Source organism: Leucoraja erinacea, chromosome 30 (assembly GCF_028641065.1).
Source record: "Leucoraja erinacea ecotype New England chromosome 30, Leri_hhj_1, whole genome shotgun sequence".
In the NCBI taxonomy this organism is placed as follows: Eukaryota; Metazoa; Chordata; class Chondrichthyes; order Rajiformes; family Rajidae; genus Leucoraja; species Leucoraja erinaceus.
Window position 1 is genome coordinate 4,326,872 of NC_073406.1, and position 19,438 is coordinate 4,346,309.

A 19,438-nucleotide genomic window follows, 5' to 3' on the forward strand; every position below is an offset into this window, starting at 1 on the left:
ATTCCCTTTCTCCAGAGATGCTGAGTCCAGAATTTTGTGCCTATCCCAGGCCCATGTCCCTTCCATCGATCGTCAAACCATCTCTGAAAGGGGCATCATGTCAGCCACCATGCACTCTAATGCATCACGCAGAGTCTCAAAGCCTCCTTGAAAAATGTGACATCCTCATCATGGGAATCACTATCCCATGACTGTTCAAGAGACAGAGCAGCTGGGAAAGTACATAGCACCTCGTGGCTCGTCAATGAGAGTATCGAGTCATACAGCATGGAAACAGGCCCTTCGACCTGCTTGCCCATGCTGACCAAGGTGTCCTATCTATACTAGTCCGACCTGCCCACATGGAAACATGGGACAACTTTACACATACACCAAGCCAATTAACCTACAAACCTGTACGTCTTTGGAGTATGGGAGGAAACCAAAGATCCCGGAGAAAACCCACGCGGTCACGGGGAGAATGTACAAACTCCGTACAGCCAGCACCCGGAGTCAGGATCGAACCTGGGTCTCCGGCGCTGTAAAGCAGCCACTCTACCGCTGTGCCACCATGACGCCCTGGTTATCCAGCTGTTCCGTTTGGACCAACAGAGGAAGTTTGCAAACAGAGGAAGATAGACCCAAGTCAGGACCGGCAGGAAGGTCTCCAGCAAATTTGTTCAGGAAGGAAATGCAGGTGCTGGTTTAAACCGAAGATATACACAAAAAGCTGGAGTAACTCAGCTCGCAGGCAGCATTTCTGGGTGATGTTTCGGGTCGAGACCCTTCTTCAGACTAGTCGGGGGGGAAAGGGAAACGAGAGATATAGACGATGATGTAGAGAGATAAAAGAACAAGTGATTTGTTCTACCCGGGGAAATTCAAGGGGAACAGGGAGGTGGAAACGTGCCCAGTCAGCTTGGACCAGGACTTTGATGGTACATTGTGTATTTACATTGCAGGAGGGGCTTGAATTAGTGGGAAGTTATTGTTTCATCTGCTGATTGTTCATGGCATCCATGTGCTCATTTGGACAGGGGCATGGATAGGAAAGGTCATATTTGATACACCTCTATAAGATGTGCAGTCCATCAGTGTCTCGTAGCACAAATCACTTGTCTGACATATTTGCCAGACAAATCCATCAGCAGTTGGGCCCCATATCTGAGGAGGAATGTGCTGGCATTGGAGAGGTTCCAGATGAGGTTTACAAGAATGATCCCAGGAACTATTGGGTTAACATATGATGAGCGTTTGATGGCACTGGGCCTGAACTCGCTGGAGTTTAGAAGGAAGAGGGGGGCACCTCACTGTTAAGCAGTTACCCTACTCACCTGCCAAAAGTCTGTAGCCTCCTTTAGCTCTGCTATCTTAGTTAATTCTTCACACGTTTAAATCATAAAGTTTTATGTTTAATTGTCTACTGTATATTGTGTTGTTACTAGCGAGCAAAGCACCAAGGCAAATTCATTGTATGTATACATACTTGCCGAGTAAAAATGTATTCAATTCAATTCAATTCAAACATGCCAAAGAGTGAAAGGCCTGGGTAGAGTGGATGTGGAGAGGATGTTTCCTCTCGAGGGAGAGTCCAAGACCAGAGGACACAGCCTCGGAATAAAAGGACGTACTTTTAGGAAGGAAATGAGGAGGAATTGACGAAAAAGACGTAGTACGGTCGTGGGCAGAATCATGGGTCATTTTCGGCCCCCATTTCCGTAACCGGCTTCCGTCTCCGCACCAAAGATCCCGTAGCGGAGCAAAGATACTAGTGCGGAGACGGAAGCCGGTTACGGAAACATCCTCGTAAAAATAAAAGTTCTTTGGTAAAAATCTTCTCCTCATTTTCAGAATTTTAATTTATTAACACAAACTGTTCCCCCGCAACGTTGAGAGTCGGGTCGGGTCGGGTTACTGAAATGGATGAAAAAAAGACCCGCGTTCCGCTCCGTTGCGTACTACACGTCAGCCCATTGCATTTAGAAGGAGTGGTCTATCTTGCTACGCTACAGGATCTTTGAGTCAGAGGGTGGTGAATCTGTGGTGGTGAATCATTGCCACAGAGGGCTGTGCAGGTCAATTAATATTTTTAAGGCAGAGATTGACAGATTCTTGATTAGCACGGGTGTCAGGGGTTATGGGGACAAGGCAGGAGAATAGGGTTGAGAGGGAGAGATAGATCAACCATGGCGGAGTAGACTTGATGGGCCAATTCTTGGTGAGACCACACCTGGAGTATTGCGTACAGTTTTGGTCTCCAAATCTGAGGAAGGACATTAATGCCATAGAGGGAGTGCAGAGAAGTTCACCAGACTGATTCCTGGGATGTCAGGACTGTCTTATGAAGAAAGACTGGATAGACTTGGTTTATACTCTCTAGAATTTAGGAAATTGAGAGGGGATCTTATAGAAACTTACAAAATTCTTAAGGGGTTGGACAGGCTAGATGCAGGAAGATTGCTCCTGATGTTGGGGAAGTCCAGGACAAGGGGTCACAGCTTAAGGATAAGGGGGAAATCCTTTAAAACCGAGATGAGAAGAACTTTTTTCACACACAGAGAGTGGTGAATCTCTGGAACTCTCTGCCACAGAGGGTAGTTGAGGCCACACAGTTCATTGGCTATATTTAAGAGGGAGTTAGATGTGGCCCTTGTGGCTAAGGGGATCAGAGGGTATGGAGAGAAGGCAGGTATGGGATACTGAGTTGGATGATTAGCCAAAAACTCAGCGGGTGCAGCAGCATCTATGGAGCGTAGGAAATAGGCAACGTTTCGTCCCGAAACCCTTTGGGTTTCGACCCGAAACGTTGCCTATTTCCTTTGGGTTTCGGCCCTATTTGTGGCCAGTTGAGGCCACAGTTCATTGGCTATATTTAAGAGGGAGTTAGATGTGGCCCTTGTGGCTAAGGGGATCAGAGGGTATGGAGAGAAGGCAGGAACAGGATACTGAGTTGGATGATCAGCCACGATCATATTGAATGGCGAATGGTGCAGGGCCGAATGGCCTACTCCTGCACCTAATTTCTATGTTTCGAATTCTTCCCCTATAACCTATGAGTGTATGAAGGGAGGTGGGGTAGAATGGTCAGGGCGGGCGTGGGATGCAGAGCTGGATGGCGCCGACAGATCCAAGCAGATGTACAGGGGGGTAGTTGCAGCCACTCTGTGAGCCACCGACAACCGGGGACACAACAAACCCCCCACCAAAACGAAAGAAGGAAGAGCAGGCCTCGGTAATCTCTGCAGGTCCATGTCCCCCCCCGACCCCAACGCCGACTGGCTACAGAGCGGCGGCGGCGTCAGTCACGCTACTTCCTAAATGTATCAGGTTAATATGTATCGAAGCTGAGCTGAGCTGAGTAGTGACTTCACTCCAGCTCACTCTTAAGATCTTTGCTCCAGCTAGGCTCTCCACGCTGGGTTTCTCTCCATTGCAGGATAGGGCTGGCTGAAGAGACGCAGGGGGGAATCGCTGAGTAATCGCAGCAACCCATGTTTACACCAGCGAGCGCCGGCTGAATAACCAACCCCTTTTCCATTCTTCCCACCATGGGCAACGGGATGTGCTCCAGGCGGCAGAAGGGACTTCTCCAGACGGGCTTCTGTTTCCTAGTTGTACTTTGTTTCGGGCTCGGGCTGTACACCTACACCCACCTGAAGGGGAACTTGCGCAGCGCCGAGACGCTGGCCCAGAAATACAAGCAGCAGCAGGAATCCGTCTCGGCTCAGTTACAAGGTGGGTCTGACTGACTGAACGATAGGACGGGTTTTTAACCGAGCACAGGACACGGCTGGTAGGGGGTTGTCTGACAAGCATCCGGTGATTATAATACGTTGGGGGGGGGCATGCATAGAGGAAGCGGGTCAGGCACAGCATCTGTGGAGGATATGGACAAGTGTATAAGAATGAACTGCAGATGCTGGAAAATCGAAGGTAGACAAAAAATGCTGGAGAAACTCAGCGGGTGCAGCAGCATCTATGGAGCGGAGGAAATAGGCAACGTTTCGGGCCGAAACCCAAAGGGTTTCGGCCCGAAACGTTGCCTATTTCCTATAGTGGAGAGCCTATTTCCTATAGTGGAGATAGTTCAACTCATTGCATGGAGCGAAGGAAACATTGCCTATTTCCTTCGCTCCACATAGATGCTGCTGCACCCGCTGAGTTTCTCCAGCATTTGTTTTTTGTGTACAAGTGTATAACTGTGTGTTTACATATTCTGCTGTGCTGCTTGCTGCAAGTAAAAGAAGACTTTCATTGTTCTAACTGGGACTTTTTGATGATAATAAAACGCTCTTGACTCTCTTGAAGTGACGCCTCGAATCAGGGTCCCTGATTCTGCAGGCGAAAGACTCTGTGAAGTGGAAAAGTTCACTTTCCGAGAGCGCTCGCCCTTCCTTTGTGGCGAAATGTGTGAATTATCGCTGATTTTTTTGTTTGTTGTTGTTGAGATGTTTACATTGCTGAAATAGTGGCCGACAAAAAACTTATTCTGCAAACAATACTCGGGGTTTCCGCTGTAAAACCCGCAACTCTTAGATGTTCTTTGCAGGTCAGACAACAACAAACATGCTGGAGAAACTCAGCGGGTGAGGCAGCGTCTGTGGAGAGAAAGGACTTTACTCCTGTTGATCTCCGATGCCCCGGGGGCTCTCTGTCTCTCTCGTCGCCCAGGTTACCGAGTACAGCGTTCATCAATGATCGAGCAAAGGGGTGGATTTGGGTCAGAAAACTTTTGGAAGTTTTCATGCACTAATTCTATTGCAGGGAGCGCTGGCTTAAAAAAAAAAAACAACAACATCCGCTTCCTCGGGTAGGACCGAAGTAAGGAACATCTCCTCAAGTAATTTGTTGAAGAAGGAACTGCAGATGCTGGAAAATCGAAGGTAGACACAAATGCTGGAGAAACTCAGCGGGTGCAGCAGCATCTATGTGGAGCGAAGGAAATTGGCAACGTTTCGGGCCGAAACCCTTCTTCAGACTGATGAGGATCTCAAGTAAGATAGACACAAAATGCTGGAGTAACTCAGCGGGACAGACAGACAGCATCTCTGGAGAGAAAGGACCTCGACCCGAAACGTCGCCGATTTCCTCCTCTCCATAGATGCTGCCTCACCCGCTGAGTTTCTCCAGCATTTTTGTCTACCTTCCATTTTTTTTCCAGCATCTGAAGTTATCTTTCATTCATTGTCCTTTTATCTCTCTCTCTCTCTCTCTGCATCGTCGTCTGGTCTGCATCTCTCGTTTTCCCTTGTATCCCCCAAACTGAAGAAGGGTCTCGACCCGAAATGTCACCTTGCCCATGTTCTCCAGAGATGCTGCTGCCTGCCCAGCTGAGTTACTCCAGCCTTTTGCTCCTATCTTCCGTTTAAACCAGCATCTGCAGTTCCTTCCTTCCTTCCTTCCTGCACACTCCTGCGGTGTCAGCTGTGCAACCTGCGATCACAAGTTGAACTTTCAAAGATTCCAGTCGGAAAAGATTGTGCCTTTTGCGAGCTTTAATGAGTGTTGTTGTGTGGAGAGGGGAGAGATGAGGGGGGATGGGGATGGCTGTGTGGACGCGTGTAGCTGAGGGGAACAGTGCGTGAGGCTTGAAAGCCAAGCGCTCACAGGGCCCTCTCCTGGGGAAGATTTAAAAAGTTAGACGCAGACAATGTAAACAAGTGTCGGAGTACATGGGGGGTTGTGAGTAACCCGTTGCTGCTCTGGTGATGGAAAGTTCTACACTAAGATGAAGCCAGATAGGAGATGGAGCAAATTACGCAAGCATAAGCTCGGCTTTCTAACCCCCTCCCCCCTCCACACTATAATCAGTCTGCAGAAAGGTCCCATGTCTGTTTCGCCTCATCAGAAAAGTTCGTAAGTTCCAGGAGCAGAGTTAGGCCATTCAGTCCATCAAGTCTAATCTACCATTCAATCGTGGCCGTTCTATCTCTCCCTCTCAACTCCATTCTCCTGCCTTCTCCCCATAACCCCTGATACCCGTGCTAATCAAGAATCTGTCATTCTCCGCCTTTGGAAAATATCCCTTGACTTGGCCTCCACGGCCCTCTGTGACAATGAATTCCACAGATTCACTACCCTCTGACTAAAGAAGTTCCTTCTCACCTCCTTTCTAAAGTACATCCTTTTAGCCACATGGGCCAGATGTGGCTAAAGGGATCAGGGGGTATGGAGAGAAGGCAGGTACAGGATACTGAGTTGGGTGATCAGCCATGATCATATTGGTCTCCAAATCTGAGGAAGGACATTATTGCCATAGTGGGAGTGCAGAGAAGGTTCACCAGACTGATTCCTGGGATGTCAGGACTGTCTTATGAAGAAAGACTGGATAGACTTGGTTTATACTCTCTAGAATTTAGGAGATTGAGAGGGGATCTTATAGAAACTTACAGAATTCTTAAGGGGTTGGACAGGCTAGATGCAGGATGATTGTTCCCGATGTTGGGGAAGTCCAGGACAAGGGGTCACAGCTTAAGGATAAGGGGGAAATCCTTTAAAACCGAGATGAGAAGAACTTTTTTCACACAGAGAGTGGTGAATCTCTGGAACTCTCTGCCACAGAGAGTAGTCGAGGCCACAGTTCATTGGCTATATTTAAGAGGGAGTTAGATGTGGCCCTTGTGGCTAAGGGGATCAGAGGATATGGAGAGAAGGCAGGTACGGGATACTGAGTTGGATGATCATATTGAATGGCGGTGCAGGCTCGAAGGGCTGAATGGCCTACTCCTGCACCTATTTTCTATGTTTCTAAAGTACATCCTTTTATTCTGAGGGTATGGTCTCTGGTCCTAGACTCTCCCACTAGTGGAAACATCTTCTCCACATTCACTCTATCTAAGCCTATCTAGATTCTGCTTGACTGGCTTGGTTACTCCAGCAGTCTGTTTATTTGCTTAAGATGACAGCATCTGCAGTTCCCTCTGACCCCATTCCCGAGGGCAGTCAGCCAGACATACTCGTGCATCACGAAATCCAACTTGGGCAACCTTCAATTAAAACACCTTGCATTTAAATACAAGTCCCAGGGCACAGAATGAGTTAACAAATGGAAAAAAAACGATTCCAGTTTTTCGATGTTTTTCCAGTTCATCACACCGAGAATGGACATGGCAATAACTACACCCCGTCTAAATCACTGCAATTTGGTGCCTGCCTGGCCCGCTGAGATCTTTCAGCGGTTTGTTTTTTTTGCTTAAGATCCAAGCTGTGTCACCATTGCGATATGTGTTCTGGTTTGTGTTTCATAGAGCATAGAAAGGTACCCCTAGGGGAATGGGTCCTTGCGGCCCACAGTGTCCGTGCCCAACTAGATGCCACGTTAGATAGATTAAGCTCATCTGCCTGCACATGGTCCATATCCCTCGATTCCCTGCATAGCCATATACCTATCTCAAAGCCTCAAAAGCCTCATGATTGCAACTATCCTATCTGCCTGCACCACCATTGCTGGCCGCATGTTCCAGGAACCCACCACCCTATGGAACTCTTGCCTGCAGCGGCAAAGTTGCTGCCATGCAGCGCTAGAGACTCGGGTTGGATCCTGATTACGGACAGAGTTTGCACGTTCTCCCTGTGACCAGGTGGATTTTCTCCGGATGCTCCAGTTTCTTCCCACTCGCCAAAGACGTGCAGATTTGTAGGTCATTTGGCTACGGTAAATTCTCCCTAGCGTATAGGATAGAACTAGTGTACAGGGTGATCACTGGTCCACATGGACTCGATGGGCCGAAGGGCCTGCTTCCTCACTGAAGTTAAAGTCCAAATGTTGAAAGCTGTGCTGTGTGGTTTGTGCCCCTTCTTGATTTTATCTTGTATCTATTTCCAGATTGACCCGCTGAACTGTGCTGCTTTTGCATTGCTTTGATCCGCGCTGATTTAGAAGCGTAGGTAGATCAATCCTGGCCTGAACTGCAGCCAAATGTGGGCTAATGTTCACTGGAATAAGTTAAATATTAAAGATTACTGGGCGCATGTGTGCCAGCTTCCTTCACACTGAAAAAAGCCCATTTTTGAGGAGCTGATTTGAATGCAGCAGCTTTGAATTTTTTTTTTTTTTTACTCGAGCAAAACACAAAATGCTAGAGGAACTCAGCAGGTCGGGCAGCGTCTGTGGAGGAGAATGGACAGAGGGGTCAAGAGTCTCTCAGCTGCTCCCTGCAGAGCCTGGGGTGAGACTCCCCCGTCCCCAGTGCCGGAGGGAGGAGGGGGAAGGAGAGGCGGGGCAAGTCGAGCCAACTTTATTGTCATGTATGCACAAGTGTGGCAAGGTCCAGGCGCTGGGCATACTACTGAGCAACACACGCCCGCGCGCGCACACACACACATGCATACACACACGCAAACACACAGGTGCACGTACACACACACTGTCACACACAGTGACATACATGTACACACACACACTGACACATGCATGCCCACACACAGACGGGGGTGGGAGGTAGAGGGGGGAGGGAGAGGTAGAGAAGGTCCCGCATCCCTGTGTGGAGAGCACGGGATTGACGAGAAGCGTTGGTTGATGGACGCGGCGTGGGGGGGGCTACCATGTTGGGGCGGTGGTCGAACCAGGAGGGGAAAGGGAGGAGAATTAATGTAGAACTGTCATGAGGGGGGTTTAGAGAGCAAAGGAGGAACCGTCGAGAACTAAGGGGGATCACAAATCGATTCTGCTAAAAATGCTTTGGGTAAATTTAAATACTTTGCAACTTTGTCGGTGCCCTTTATGTGGACACTCTTTGCATACCTTGGGTCGTGACCTGTCATTCATTGCTTCATGGTGTTTGACGCTGTGTTTCTTTGTGCAGTCGTGTATGAGCATCGGTCCCGACTGGAGCGCTCGCTGCAGAAGGAGCGGAGTGAACACAAGAAGACAAAGGAAGGTGAGACGCTTCACTCTGCATCCTGGCTTCTCCGTAGTTCACCGTTGGCTTTAGAGATACAGCACGGAAACAGGCCCTTCGGCCCCACTGGGTCTGCACCGACCAGCGATCGCCGTACGCTGGCGGGGCAGCACGGTGGCGCAGCGCTAGAGTTGCTGCCTTACAGCGCCAGAGACCCGGGTTCGATCCCGATTCTAAAGGCGTACAGGTTTATAAGTTCATTGGCTTTAGTAAACATTGTAAATTTGTCCATAGCGTGTAGGACGGTGCTAATTTAGTTTGGTTTGGAGATACAGCTTTGAAACGGGCCCTGCGGCCCAGCCAGTCTTCGCTGACCAACGATCCCCGTACACTAGCGCGATCCTGCACGCTTTCGACAATGTACAATTCTTACTGAAGCGTATTAACTGGGGGGAACTGGAAAACCCACGCGGTCACGAGGAGAACGTACAAACTCCGTACAGACAGCACCCATAGTCAGGATTGTTACGCGGGTCTCTGGCGCTGGGAGGCAGCAACTCTACCGCTGTGCCGCCGTGCCGGCCTAAATCCTGGTCCTGAAGTGACCTTCCTTGTGTGGTTATGGTTTGTTTGGTTTGGCTGCTTATTAACTCTGAAGTAAATATACACCTTGTTCATACTGACCTATGCCCTCACCCTCGGTGTTATGAGAAGAATCTGGGTTTCCTGAGTCACTGGGTCATGGCACGATGGAGGGTAGACCATCGTCAGCTGGGGGAAGCACAGGGACCGAGGTGTAATATGGGCAGGGGTTCCCCAGTGAGGGTGGTCTCTGGGGATTCTGGTTACTGGTACAGTAGCTGGTCCCCAAACACAAAGCCTCAGTGCCCAATGACACTTAAGTCAGACTGTGGGAGAGGGGAGTGGGGGGGCGGTGTGGAGGGGAGAGGGAAGAGTGACAGTGGTGGGGGGGAGGGGGAAAAGGGGTACTCTGAAAATATGTAAATTGCATGCAGTGTGTTTCAGGAGAGAATTCCAGATTGATTGAAAACATTTTGCATTGTAGTCTTTAGTGAGTCCCACCAGCTAGATATAGACCCTAAATCCATTGACCAAACATGCTCCGGATTTCCAGTTCTGTCTGTACAGAATCAGGGTCCACAGTTCCAGAAACAGGGGCCACAGTTTAAGAATAAGGAGTAAGCCACTTAGAACGGAGGTGAGGAAACACTTTTTCTTGCAGAGAGTCGTGAGTCTGTGGAATTCTCTGCCTCAGAGGGCGGTGGAGGCAGGTTCTCTGGATGCTTTCAAGAGAGCTAGATAGGGCTCTTAAAAATAGCGGAGTCGGGGGATATGGGGGGAAAAGGCAGGAACGGGGTACTGATTGGGGATGATCAGCCATGATCATATTGAATGGCGGTGCTGGCTCGAAGGGGCGAATGTCCTCTACTCCTGCACCTATTGTCTAATACTGACGCTGGGTTGTAAGCTACCCAAGCGGAATGTGAGGTGCTGTTCCTCCAGTTTGCGTGTCACCTCGCCATGGCAAGGGAGGAGGCCCAGGTCAGAGAGGTCAGTCTGGGAATGGGACGGGGAGTTCAAATGTTTAGCAGCCGGGAGATCCAGCATGCCTTGGCGGACCGGCTGCCGAGTCTACGCTTGGTCTCACCGACGCACCGCACCGGAGGCCACAGGTGATCACATGCGGGATGCAAATGGCTTCACAATGCCAAAGAACAGAAGCAGACGCGATGAGCTTCCAATTAATAGTTTGCGCTCTTGAGATCTCCTGCCGTTGAGGTAGTTTCAGAAATTGGACTAATTCGGAAATTGGCACACATCTTCAAAGGAGAGTGTCTAGATTTATTTGTAATTGCATTATTTCTGGACGTACTCCCTACAGAACTTACCTACATCGCGTTCTACCCGACACAGTTTATCTGCGGAATCTATCTGCTCTGACCCACAATTTATTATTTCATACTGCTGTCTGAAAATGTTACTCTTACCTCACTGTTGCCTGAAAATATTACTCCTACCTCACCATCGTCAAAAAATATTACTCCTACTTCGGTGAGGCCACAAAATATTGCTTCTTCAATATCCCCAGGAAATATTACTCCGCTGTCATCTGAAAATATTACTCCGACTGCACTTGTCTGGAAATATTACTCTTGACTTCCCTGTCGCCTGACAATATTACTGCTACTTCCCTGTCCCCTGAAAATATTACTCCTACTCCACTGGTCTGAAAATATTACTAAGTGGTATTCCCTTATCATGTATCTGTACACTGCGAATGGCTCGATTGTAATCATGTGTTGTCTTTCCGCTGACTGGTTAGCACGCAACAAAAGCTTTTCACTGTACACGTGACAATAAACTACACTGAACTGTCATTTGAAAATATTACTCCTACTTTGTCACCAGCAAATGTTACTCCTGTTTCACTGTAGTATGAAAATATTCCTCCCACTTCACCGTCTGAAAATATTACTCTGACTTTTCTGTTGGTTGTAAATATTACTCCTATTTCACTGTTGCCAGAAAATGTTACTCCCACTTCACTGTCCCCTGAAAATACTGGATTTTAACTCTCACCCAAGCTATGTGCTCATTGGCCATGTTAGACAATAGGTGCCGGAGTGGGTCATTTGGCCCTTCGAGCCAGAGAGAGAGAGATTGGGTAGCAGAGAAATGGAGGAGGGAATGGGATTGATCTGAGAACTGGCATAGACTTAATCGCTCTAATGGCCTCCACCCTTGTGATGAGAATGTGAAAGCACAAGGCCAAAGTACTCACATGGAAGGTGTAGTCACACCACCTGTACCACCCTGGCAGCCAAATATCTCTCTGGCACCTCAAACTCCTCCTGTCTTTGCCACTTCACTGGCCCTTGTTCTTCGGGACATTGTTCCCTTCCCATTGTGAAGGCTTGTTTGTGCCTGGAATCCTCCATGGCTGCCAGTATTGGGGCTCTAATTTTAAGTAACGTCATCTCATTTACCACCCCCTCACACACCCCCCCTTCCCCCTCCATCCTTGTCCCCTTCCTCCACCCTGGTAATTTCACCAGATCCACAATTCTCCACATTGCTCCTCTTGAGACCACCCCTTCCCTGGACATAGCAACATAGAAAAATAGGTTCAGGAGTAGGCCATTCGGCCCTTCGTGCCAGCACCGCCATTCATAGAAACATAGAAACATAGAAATTAGGTGCAGGAGTAGAGGCCATTTGGCCCTTCGAGCCTGCACCGCCATTCAATATGATCATGGCTGATCATCCAACTCAGTATCCCGTACCTGCCTTCTCTCCATACCCTCTGATCCCCACAAGGGCCACATCTAACTCCCTCTTAAATATAGCCAATGAACTGGCCTCAAATAGGGCCGAAACCCAAAGGAAATAGGCAACGTTTCGGGTCGAAACCCGAAGGGTTTCGGGACGAAACGTTGCCTATTTCCTACGCTCCATAGATGCTGCTGCACCCGCTGAGGTTTTGGCTGATCATCCAACTCAGTATCCCATACCTGCCTTCTCTCCATACCCCCTGATCCCCTTAGCCACAAGGGCCACATCTAACTCCCTCTTAAATATAGCCAATGAACTGGCCTCAACTACCCTCTGTGGCAGAGAGTTCTTGGCTTTTAAATTTCGTTGTACATGGTCCATGTTACAATGACAATAAAGAAACTATTCTTATCATCCAAACCCCGTTCCTGCTTTTTTCCCCATAGCCCTTGATTCCGTTAGCTACCAGGCGCCACCCTGCCTGAGGTCATTTGTGGCTGGCTCTCATGGCTCCTGGTCTTCTCTTGCCTCCCAACTCTTCACCTTCCCCACAGCCGTTACTTTCAGAAGGGTCCAGACCCGAAACATCACCCATCCATTTTCTCCAGAGATGTTGCCTGACCAACTGAGTTACTCCAGCACTTTGTGTCTATCTTTAATACAGGTTTACTTATTCTGTTGTGCTGCGGCAAGTAAGAATGTCATTGTTCTATCTGGGACCCATGACAATAAAATACTCTTGACCCTCTTGGTTGGGGCATTGGTCTAGAAGTTTGGAGCGGGGGTGGGGCTGGGGGGGGAAGGGAGTAGTCGTTGCAGGAAATGAATTCCAATTCTGCAAACTGTTTTCTGTGTTTAAGAATAATCATCTTGGTTTCCTGCTACACCCACTTTACAGGCAACACAACAGATATTTTCTTATCTACTTAAAGGGGAAATCCCGCCCTAGCTGCTGAGCTGGGTTGCAGCATTGCATTTTGTGCTGAAACTCATAATAACAGGGTTATTTACTCAGCCGATGTATCCACCCCTGAAAAATAAATGGGGATTGTTACTTTTGGGAATCCAGTTAGGGATGGCATGATGGCGCGGTGCTAGCCTCACGCCTCACGCGATCTGCACGAGATGGTCTTCATTCCTCTGGGGCTAAGAGTCGAAAGAAGAGTTAGACTAGAACAGGATCACCTGGAGCAGTGCCAGAGTTTGCACGTTCTCCCCGTGACCTCGTGGATTTTCTCGGGGTGCTCCAGTTTCCTCCCGCACTCGGGCTAGGAGAGGAATGTTGTTTCGCTGGTTGAGCCACCTGCCCAAGGAAGGCGATGGCTGGCTGGAGGCCCTGCAGCAGCCTGGGACTCGCCTGGATAGGGCCCCGCTCATAACAATAGACAATAGGTGCAGGAGTAGGCCATTTGGCCCTTCGAGCCAGCACCGCCATTCAATGTGATCATGGCTGATCATCCCACAATCAGTACCCCGTTCCTGCCTTCTCCCCATATCCCTTAACTTTGCTATTTTTAAGAGCCCTATCCAACTCTCTCTCGAAAGCATCCAGAGAACCTGCCTCCACCGCCCTCTGTGAGGCAGAGAATTCCACAGACCCACCACTCTCTGTGAGGAAAAAGTGTTTCCTCGTCTCCGTTCTAAATGGCTTACTCCTTATTCTTAAACTGACTCCTGTTTCTGGACTCTCCCAACACCGGAAACATGTTTCCTGCCTCTAGCGTGTCCAAGCCCTTAACAATTTTAACAACTGGAGCACGGCCTGTACTTTGAAAATGGGCGCCAAAACGTGGGCACCTGTTGCACGCCGGCCAGCTCAGTCGACTATTTCTGTACACTTTGCTAATTGCCATGGCAATACTTACTGGACTGTATGTAAGAAAATAATGTTTTAGTTCTTTTTCAGTTTAGTTTATTGTCACGTGTACCGAGGTACAGTGAAAAGCTTTTTATTGCGTGCTTTCCAGTCAGCGGAAAGACCATACTTGATTACAATCGAGCCGTCCACAGTGTATAGATACACGATAAAGGGCATCACTCGGAGTAGTGACTTACAAAGTGGAGCGATTGTAATGGGTGATTGCGGATCCACTTCTGGGACCGGCGCGCATGGGCGCCATCTTGCCTGACACAGTGCGTTTGCACGTGTAACAGCAAAAGTACCTTGGAACCCCTCTGAACCTCCACTACTGTCCTGATTTAAGTGGATTAAGTTCCCGGAGGTTTTTGTCAGTCTCCTTACCTGCTTCCACTACCTGCAACCTCCGGGAACCGCACGGAAACCTTGGGTGGGGGGCGTAAAGTCTCCCGAGGTTTCCGTTCAGGTTTCCTAAGTGGGACAGGGGCATTACTCACCTGCTACTCGCATGTCATTGGACTGGAGAGATGGCAGAGAAGATTAACAAAGATGTTGCCAGGACCCGAGGGGGCAGAACTATCGGGAGAGTTTGGGCAGGCTAGGACTTTATTCCTTGGAGCGCATGAGACCGAAGGCTGACTTATAGAGCTGTGTAAAATCACGAGGGGAATAAATAGGGTGACTGCACAAACACTTTTACCTGGAGCAGGGGAATCAAAAACCGGAGAACATGCGCTGAAGTTGGGGGGGAAAGATTGAATACGGACCTGAGGGATAAATCTTTCACTGAGGATGGTTACAGCTCTCGGTCCCCACAGACCTCATGTTTAGACGCATCGACCTGATACCGATTGAATCCCAACTCATTCTCACTTTCCCTCTTGTTCCTACAGACTTTCTGGTGTATAAATTGGAAGCTCAGGAGTCATTGAACAAAGAGAAGGTGAGGTGTGGGCTTGTTTATTTGAATGATGGAGTTCATTGCCTGGGTGTGAGTGGAGGGGCCCCAGCTTGTGGCAACCTCCTGGTGCCAGAGGGGTGTGTGGGCACCCTGCACCAAGGTCTGACACCAGGGGGCAGCACGAAACAGCTGCATCTCCTTACCCCCGTGAGATGCTTCTGCATCGGGCTCCAGAACCCACTTTCTCGCTCCACCTTCGGGGGGGGGGGGGGCCTTTGTCCTCGTGCTCAGCGCTGAAGCAATGTCCATTTTTGGGAGGTGCGATTGTTTTAGACAATAGACAATAGGTGCAGGAGTAGGCCATAAGGCCCTTCGAGCCAGCACCGCCATTCAATGCTGATCATCCCCAATCAGTGCCCCGTTCCTGCCTTCTCCCCATATCCCCTGACTCCGCTATTTTTAAAGAGCCCTATCTAGCTCTCTCTTGAGAGCATCCAGAGAACCGGCCTCCACCGCCCTCTGTGAGGCAGAGAATTCCATGGTTTTCTCAAAGCAATAATGCTAGGGATCTGAAGAAGGGGCTCGACCCGAAACGTCACCCATTCATTCCTTCTCTCCAGAGATGCTGCCTGTCCCGCTGAGTTTCTCCAGCTTTTTGCGTATCTTCGATGCTCACAGCCACTTGGCTGCGTTTCAGCAGACTGCAGAACAGCAACACACACACGACCTGTAAGCAATTATCCAGGGACTCTGACAGATTATCCTGTGGCATGTTGAAAGCAAACCACAACTCAAAACAGTCAGCATTTGATGATGTTACTCGAACTGAGATTTTGGAGTGTGGGAGGCATATAGATAACAAACAGTAACGGGCCCAGCACCGAACCCCGAGGCACACCACTAGTCACAGGCCTCTAGTCCGACTAGCAACCTTACACCCTCACATTCTGCTTCCTTCCATGAAGACAATTTCTATCCAAGTCAAGTTCTAAATCGAGTTTCTCCCAGAATTACTTCAAGTGGCTCCTTCCGATTGGGTCCCAAGAAGCTCTTGGCTGCAGGTAGTTGATGGACCAGAGGCGGAGCTGAACGGACTTGGAGAGAAGGTTTACAATTGGTCTTGAGGTCGTAGGTATGAGGATCGGTTCAGCAACTGGGATTGGATAAGGATTGGCCATTGGGATTGGATTAGATTGTCCACAGGGATTGGATATGATTAGCCACTGGGATTGGATAAGGATTGGCCATTGGGATTGGATTAACCAATGGGATTGGATTGTATTGACCACTGTGATTGGATTAGATTGTCCACAGGGATTGGATTAGCCAATTGGATTGGATTGTCCACAGGGATTGGATATGATTGGCCACTGGGATTGGATCGGCCACTGTGATTGGATTGGATCGGCCACTGTGATTGGATTGGATCGGCCACTGTGATTGGATTGGATATGATTGGCCACTGGGACTGGTTGTGATGCGAGGCTGCAGATGCTGGGATGAGATTGGCTGGGTTACTTGGCGGGATTGGATTGGACATGAGTCTGGGGTTGGTGGGTGCGGGGGTGGGACAGAGGGTCTGGACTGGGATAGTTGGGTGCACGAGGGAGATGCGCTGCTGAGTTTGTGCCGTGAGGTGATTGCGTGTAACAGGCGTGTTTCTGCCGCAGTGACTAACCTACCCCTGGTCCAACTGTCTTGCAGCAAGATGCCATGAATCGGTACGGTGCCCTCAGCTCCCAGCACAAGATACTGAAGGTGAGTGTGGCCACTGGTACAGGGACACTGGTATTGCGGCACCTCGCCAGACGGGCGGACGGACGGACGGACGGCTGCAACACTTTCCCTGCGTTACTAATGCTAGCGGGCAGCACGGTGGCGCAGCGGTAGAGTTGCTGCCTGGCAGCGCCGGAGACCCGGGTTGGATCCTGGCCATGGGTGCTGTGTGGGTGCGGTGGGGACAGGGTCCTGCGCGGGAGGAGGGCGCTCGCGGGAAGCGGCGCTGTACTGATGCAGGATGTTGCTTTCCCAGAACCAGCACGAGGAGATCAAGAAGCAGCTGGTGGGTCTGCAGCTCCAACACAACAGCCTACAGCTGGAGCACAGGAAGGCAGTGGAGAGCCACAGCCAGCAGTACCTGCAGCTCCATCAGCAGAAGGAGCTCGAGATCAGCAGCCTGCAGGGTGGGTGAGGGCGGGCGTGTGATGAGTGTGGGTGACGGTGTGGGCGTGGATGGTGGTGAGGGCAAGGGTGGGTGGGTGTGAATGAGTGTGTTGGGGGGGTGTGAGTGGGTGAGGACGTGGAAGAATGTGTGGGTGGGTGTGGGTGTGGGCATAAGCGTGACCCTATGCGGGTGCACACGTGTGCGTGTGAACATGCGAGTGTGAGCACGAAAGAGTGTGGAAGTGCGTGACATGTTCACAGGCGAATGAGCGTGTATGAGTGCGCGTGTGAGTGTGAACACGCAAGAGTGAGCGGGCATGCAAGTGGGCAGGTGTGAGCGTGCAGAAGAGAGTGCACACATGGGCGTGAGTGTGTGCGGGTGTGAGTACAAGGTGGGCGCTTGTGTGTGAGGGGCTGTGTGTGGATGAATGATCCTGCCCCGACTGTTAATGGATGAGTGAGCAGACTGTGCAGATGGGGCTGCTGTGCTGTCTGTGTGGATCGGAGACGTTGCGATTGGCGTTTACGCCATGCTGAGTGGCATTAAGACCAAGGCCACTAACTGGGCGTTTCCCCCTCACAGACGACGTGCTGAAGCTTAGGCTGGAGAGTAAACAGCTGCGGAAAGCGCACCAGGAGATTCACCTGCAGCTGGCCAAGGCACAGGTACGTACGCACCAGCGTGGCCTTGCTCCATCGTTCCAGCCCACTCTCCAAGGGAGCTGCCCTTTGCTTCTGTCAACTTGCTCAGAGATCCAGTGGCATGATGATCCCTTTTGCTGAGCGACTGTACTTGATGTTGGGGTCGCTGCGGATGGCAGCACAGAATAATGCAGTGGTTTTGGCCGAGTTATTTCTGCTCCCACAGTTTTTGATTGGTTTTGGTTTATCGATAAAGATCAGAAACAGTCCCTTTGGCTCCCTCAATACACGGCAACCATCGATCGCCCAAACACACTATCTCCATGTTATCTCACTCCCTACACACTAGGGACAATTTACGGAGGCCAATTAACTTACAAACCTGCAGGTTTTTGTCATGTTTAGTTTTAGATTCGTTTATTGCCACGTGTACTGAGGTACAGTGAAAAGCTTTTTGTTGCCTGCTAACCAGTCAGCGGAAAGACTCGTATACATGGTTACAATCGAGCCGTCCACAGTGTATAGATACAGGAGAAAGGGAATAATGTTTAGTGCAAGATAAAGGCCAGGAAAATCCAATTGAAAGGTGGTCCGAGGGTCTCCAGTGAGGTAGAAGGCAGATGCTGGTTTAAATCGAAGATAGACACAAAATGCTCGAGTAAATCAGCGGGACAGGTAGCATCTCTGGAGAGAAGGAATGGGTGATGTTTCTTCAGACTGAAGAAGGTTCTCGACCCGAAACATCACCCATTCCTTCTCTACAGAGATGCTGCCTGTCCCACTGAGTTACTCCAGCATTTTGTGTCTATCTTTGATATCTATTCCTTCACACAAAACATTATTCACTTTGTGGCCATCTTCGAGGTAGATGGTGGCTCGGGACTGCACTCTAGATGTTGATAGGATGGTTCAGTTATGATAGGATGGTTCAAATGGTAGACAATAGACAATAGGTGCAGGAGTAGGCCATTCGGCCCTTCGAGCCAGCACTGTCTTGGATATGAGACCTGATTTTTCTCCCATTCCCCAAGTCGGTGTTTGCGATTTTTAACAAGGACAGAAAACGAAGAGCTTCACTGAGACTAACAGCTAACTTCTAAATCTGGCAAGCCTGCTCCAGAGGGGATAATGGGAAAACTGTGCCAGGAAAATCTCAGTAAGCTCTAAGTAAGGTTCTGTGTTACTGCGCTGTTATAAATGGCAAAACTCTAGCCCAGGAATAGAAGGGTTGGTAATAAACGTCTGTAGAAAGGTCCCGACCCAAACCGTTATTTAAATTTAGCCTGTCTTTTTTCTTTAGCCGGAGGGTGGTGAATCTGAAATTTATTGCCACAGTCATTGGGTATTTTTAAACCGAATATTGACAGGTTCTCAGTTTAGAGATACAGCGCGGAAACAGGCAGGTCCGTGCCGACCAGCGATCCCCGCACATTAACACTATCCTACGCCCACGAGAGGCTATTTTTACATTTACCAAACCAATTAACCTATAAACCTGGACGTCTTTGGAGCGTGGGAGGAGACCGAAGATCTCGGAGAAAACCCACGCAGGTCACGGGGAGAACGTACAAACTCCGTACAGACAGCACCCGTAGTCGGGATCGAACCCGGATCTCCGGCGCGGCATTCGCTGTAAAGCAGCAACTCTACCGTTGCGCCACCATGTTTATAAAGGATGCCATAATTTCGTAAGTTATAGGAACAGAATTAGACCATTCGGCCCATCACGTCTATTCCTCCATTTAACCATGACTGATCTAT

The 19,438-nt window shown here is 49.5% G+C and overlaps 1 protein-coding gene across 5 annotated transcripts in view; it reads left to right on the plus strand.

The window, feature by feature from the left end:
* Nucleotides 1–3,382: 3,382 nt before the first annotated feature.
* Nucleotides 3,383–19,438, plus strand: part of LOC129711520 (Golgi integral membrane protein 4-like) — a 35,889-nt gene continuing 19,833 nt past the window's right edge. For all 5 annotated transcript variants that reach the window (XR_008725856.1, XM_055659178.1, XM_055659179.1 and 2 more), the window contains exons 1-6: nt 3,383–3,714; nt 8,784–8,858; nt 14,865–14,914; nt 16,577–16,630; nt 16,905–17,055; nt 17,619–17,701. Coding sequence is in view for 4 of the 5 variants with exons in the window: in XM_055659178.1 (XP_055515153.1) it covers nt 3,528–3,714; nt 8,784–8,858; nt 14,865–14,914; nt 16,577–16,630; nt 16,905–17,055; nt 17,619–17,701 (600 nt within the window). In the remaining variant the exon portion in view is untranslated. The remainder of the gene's footprint in view (nt 3,715–8,783; nt 8,859–14,864; nt 14,915–16,576; nt 16,631–16,904; nt 17,056–17,618; nt 17,702–19,438) is intronic.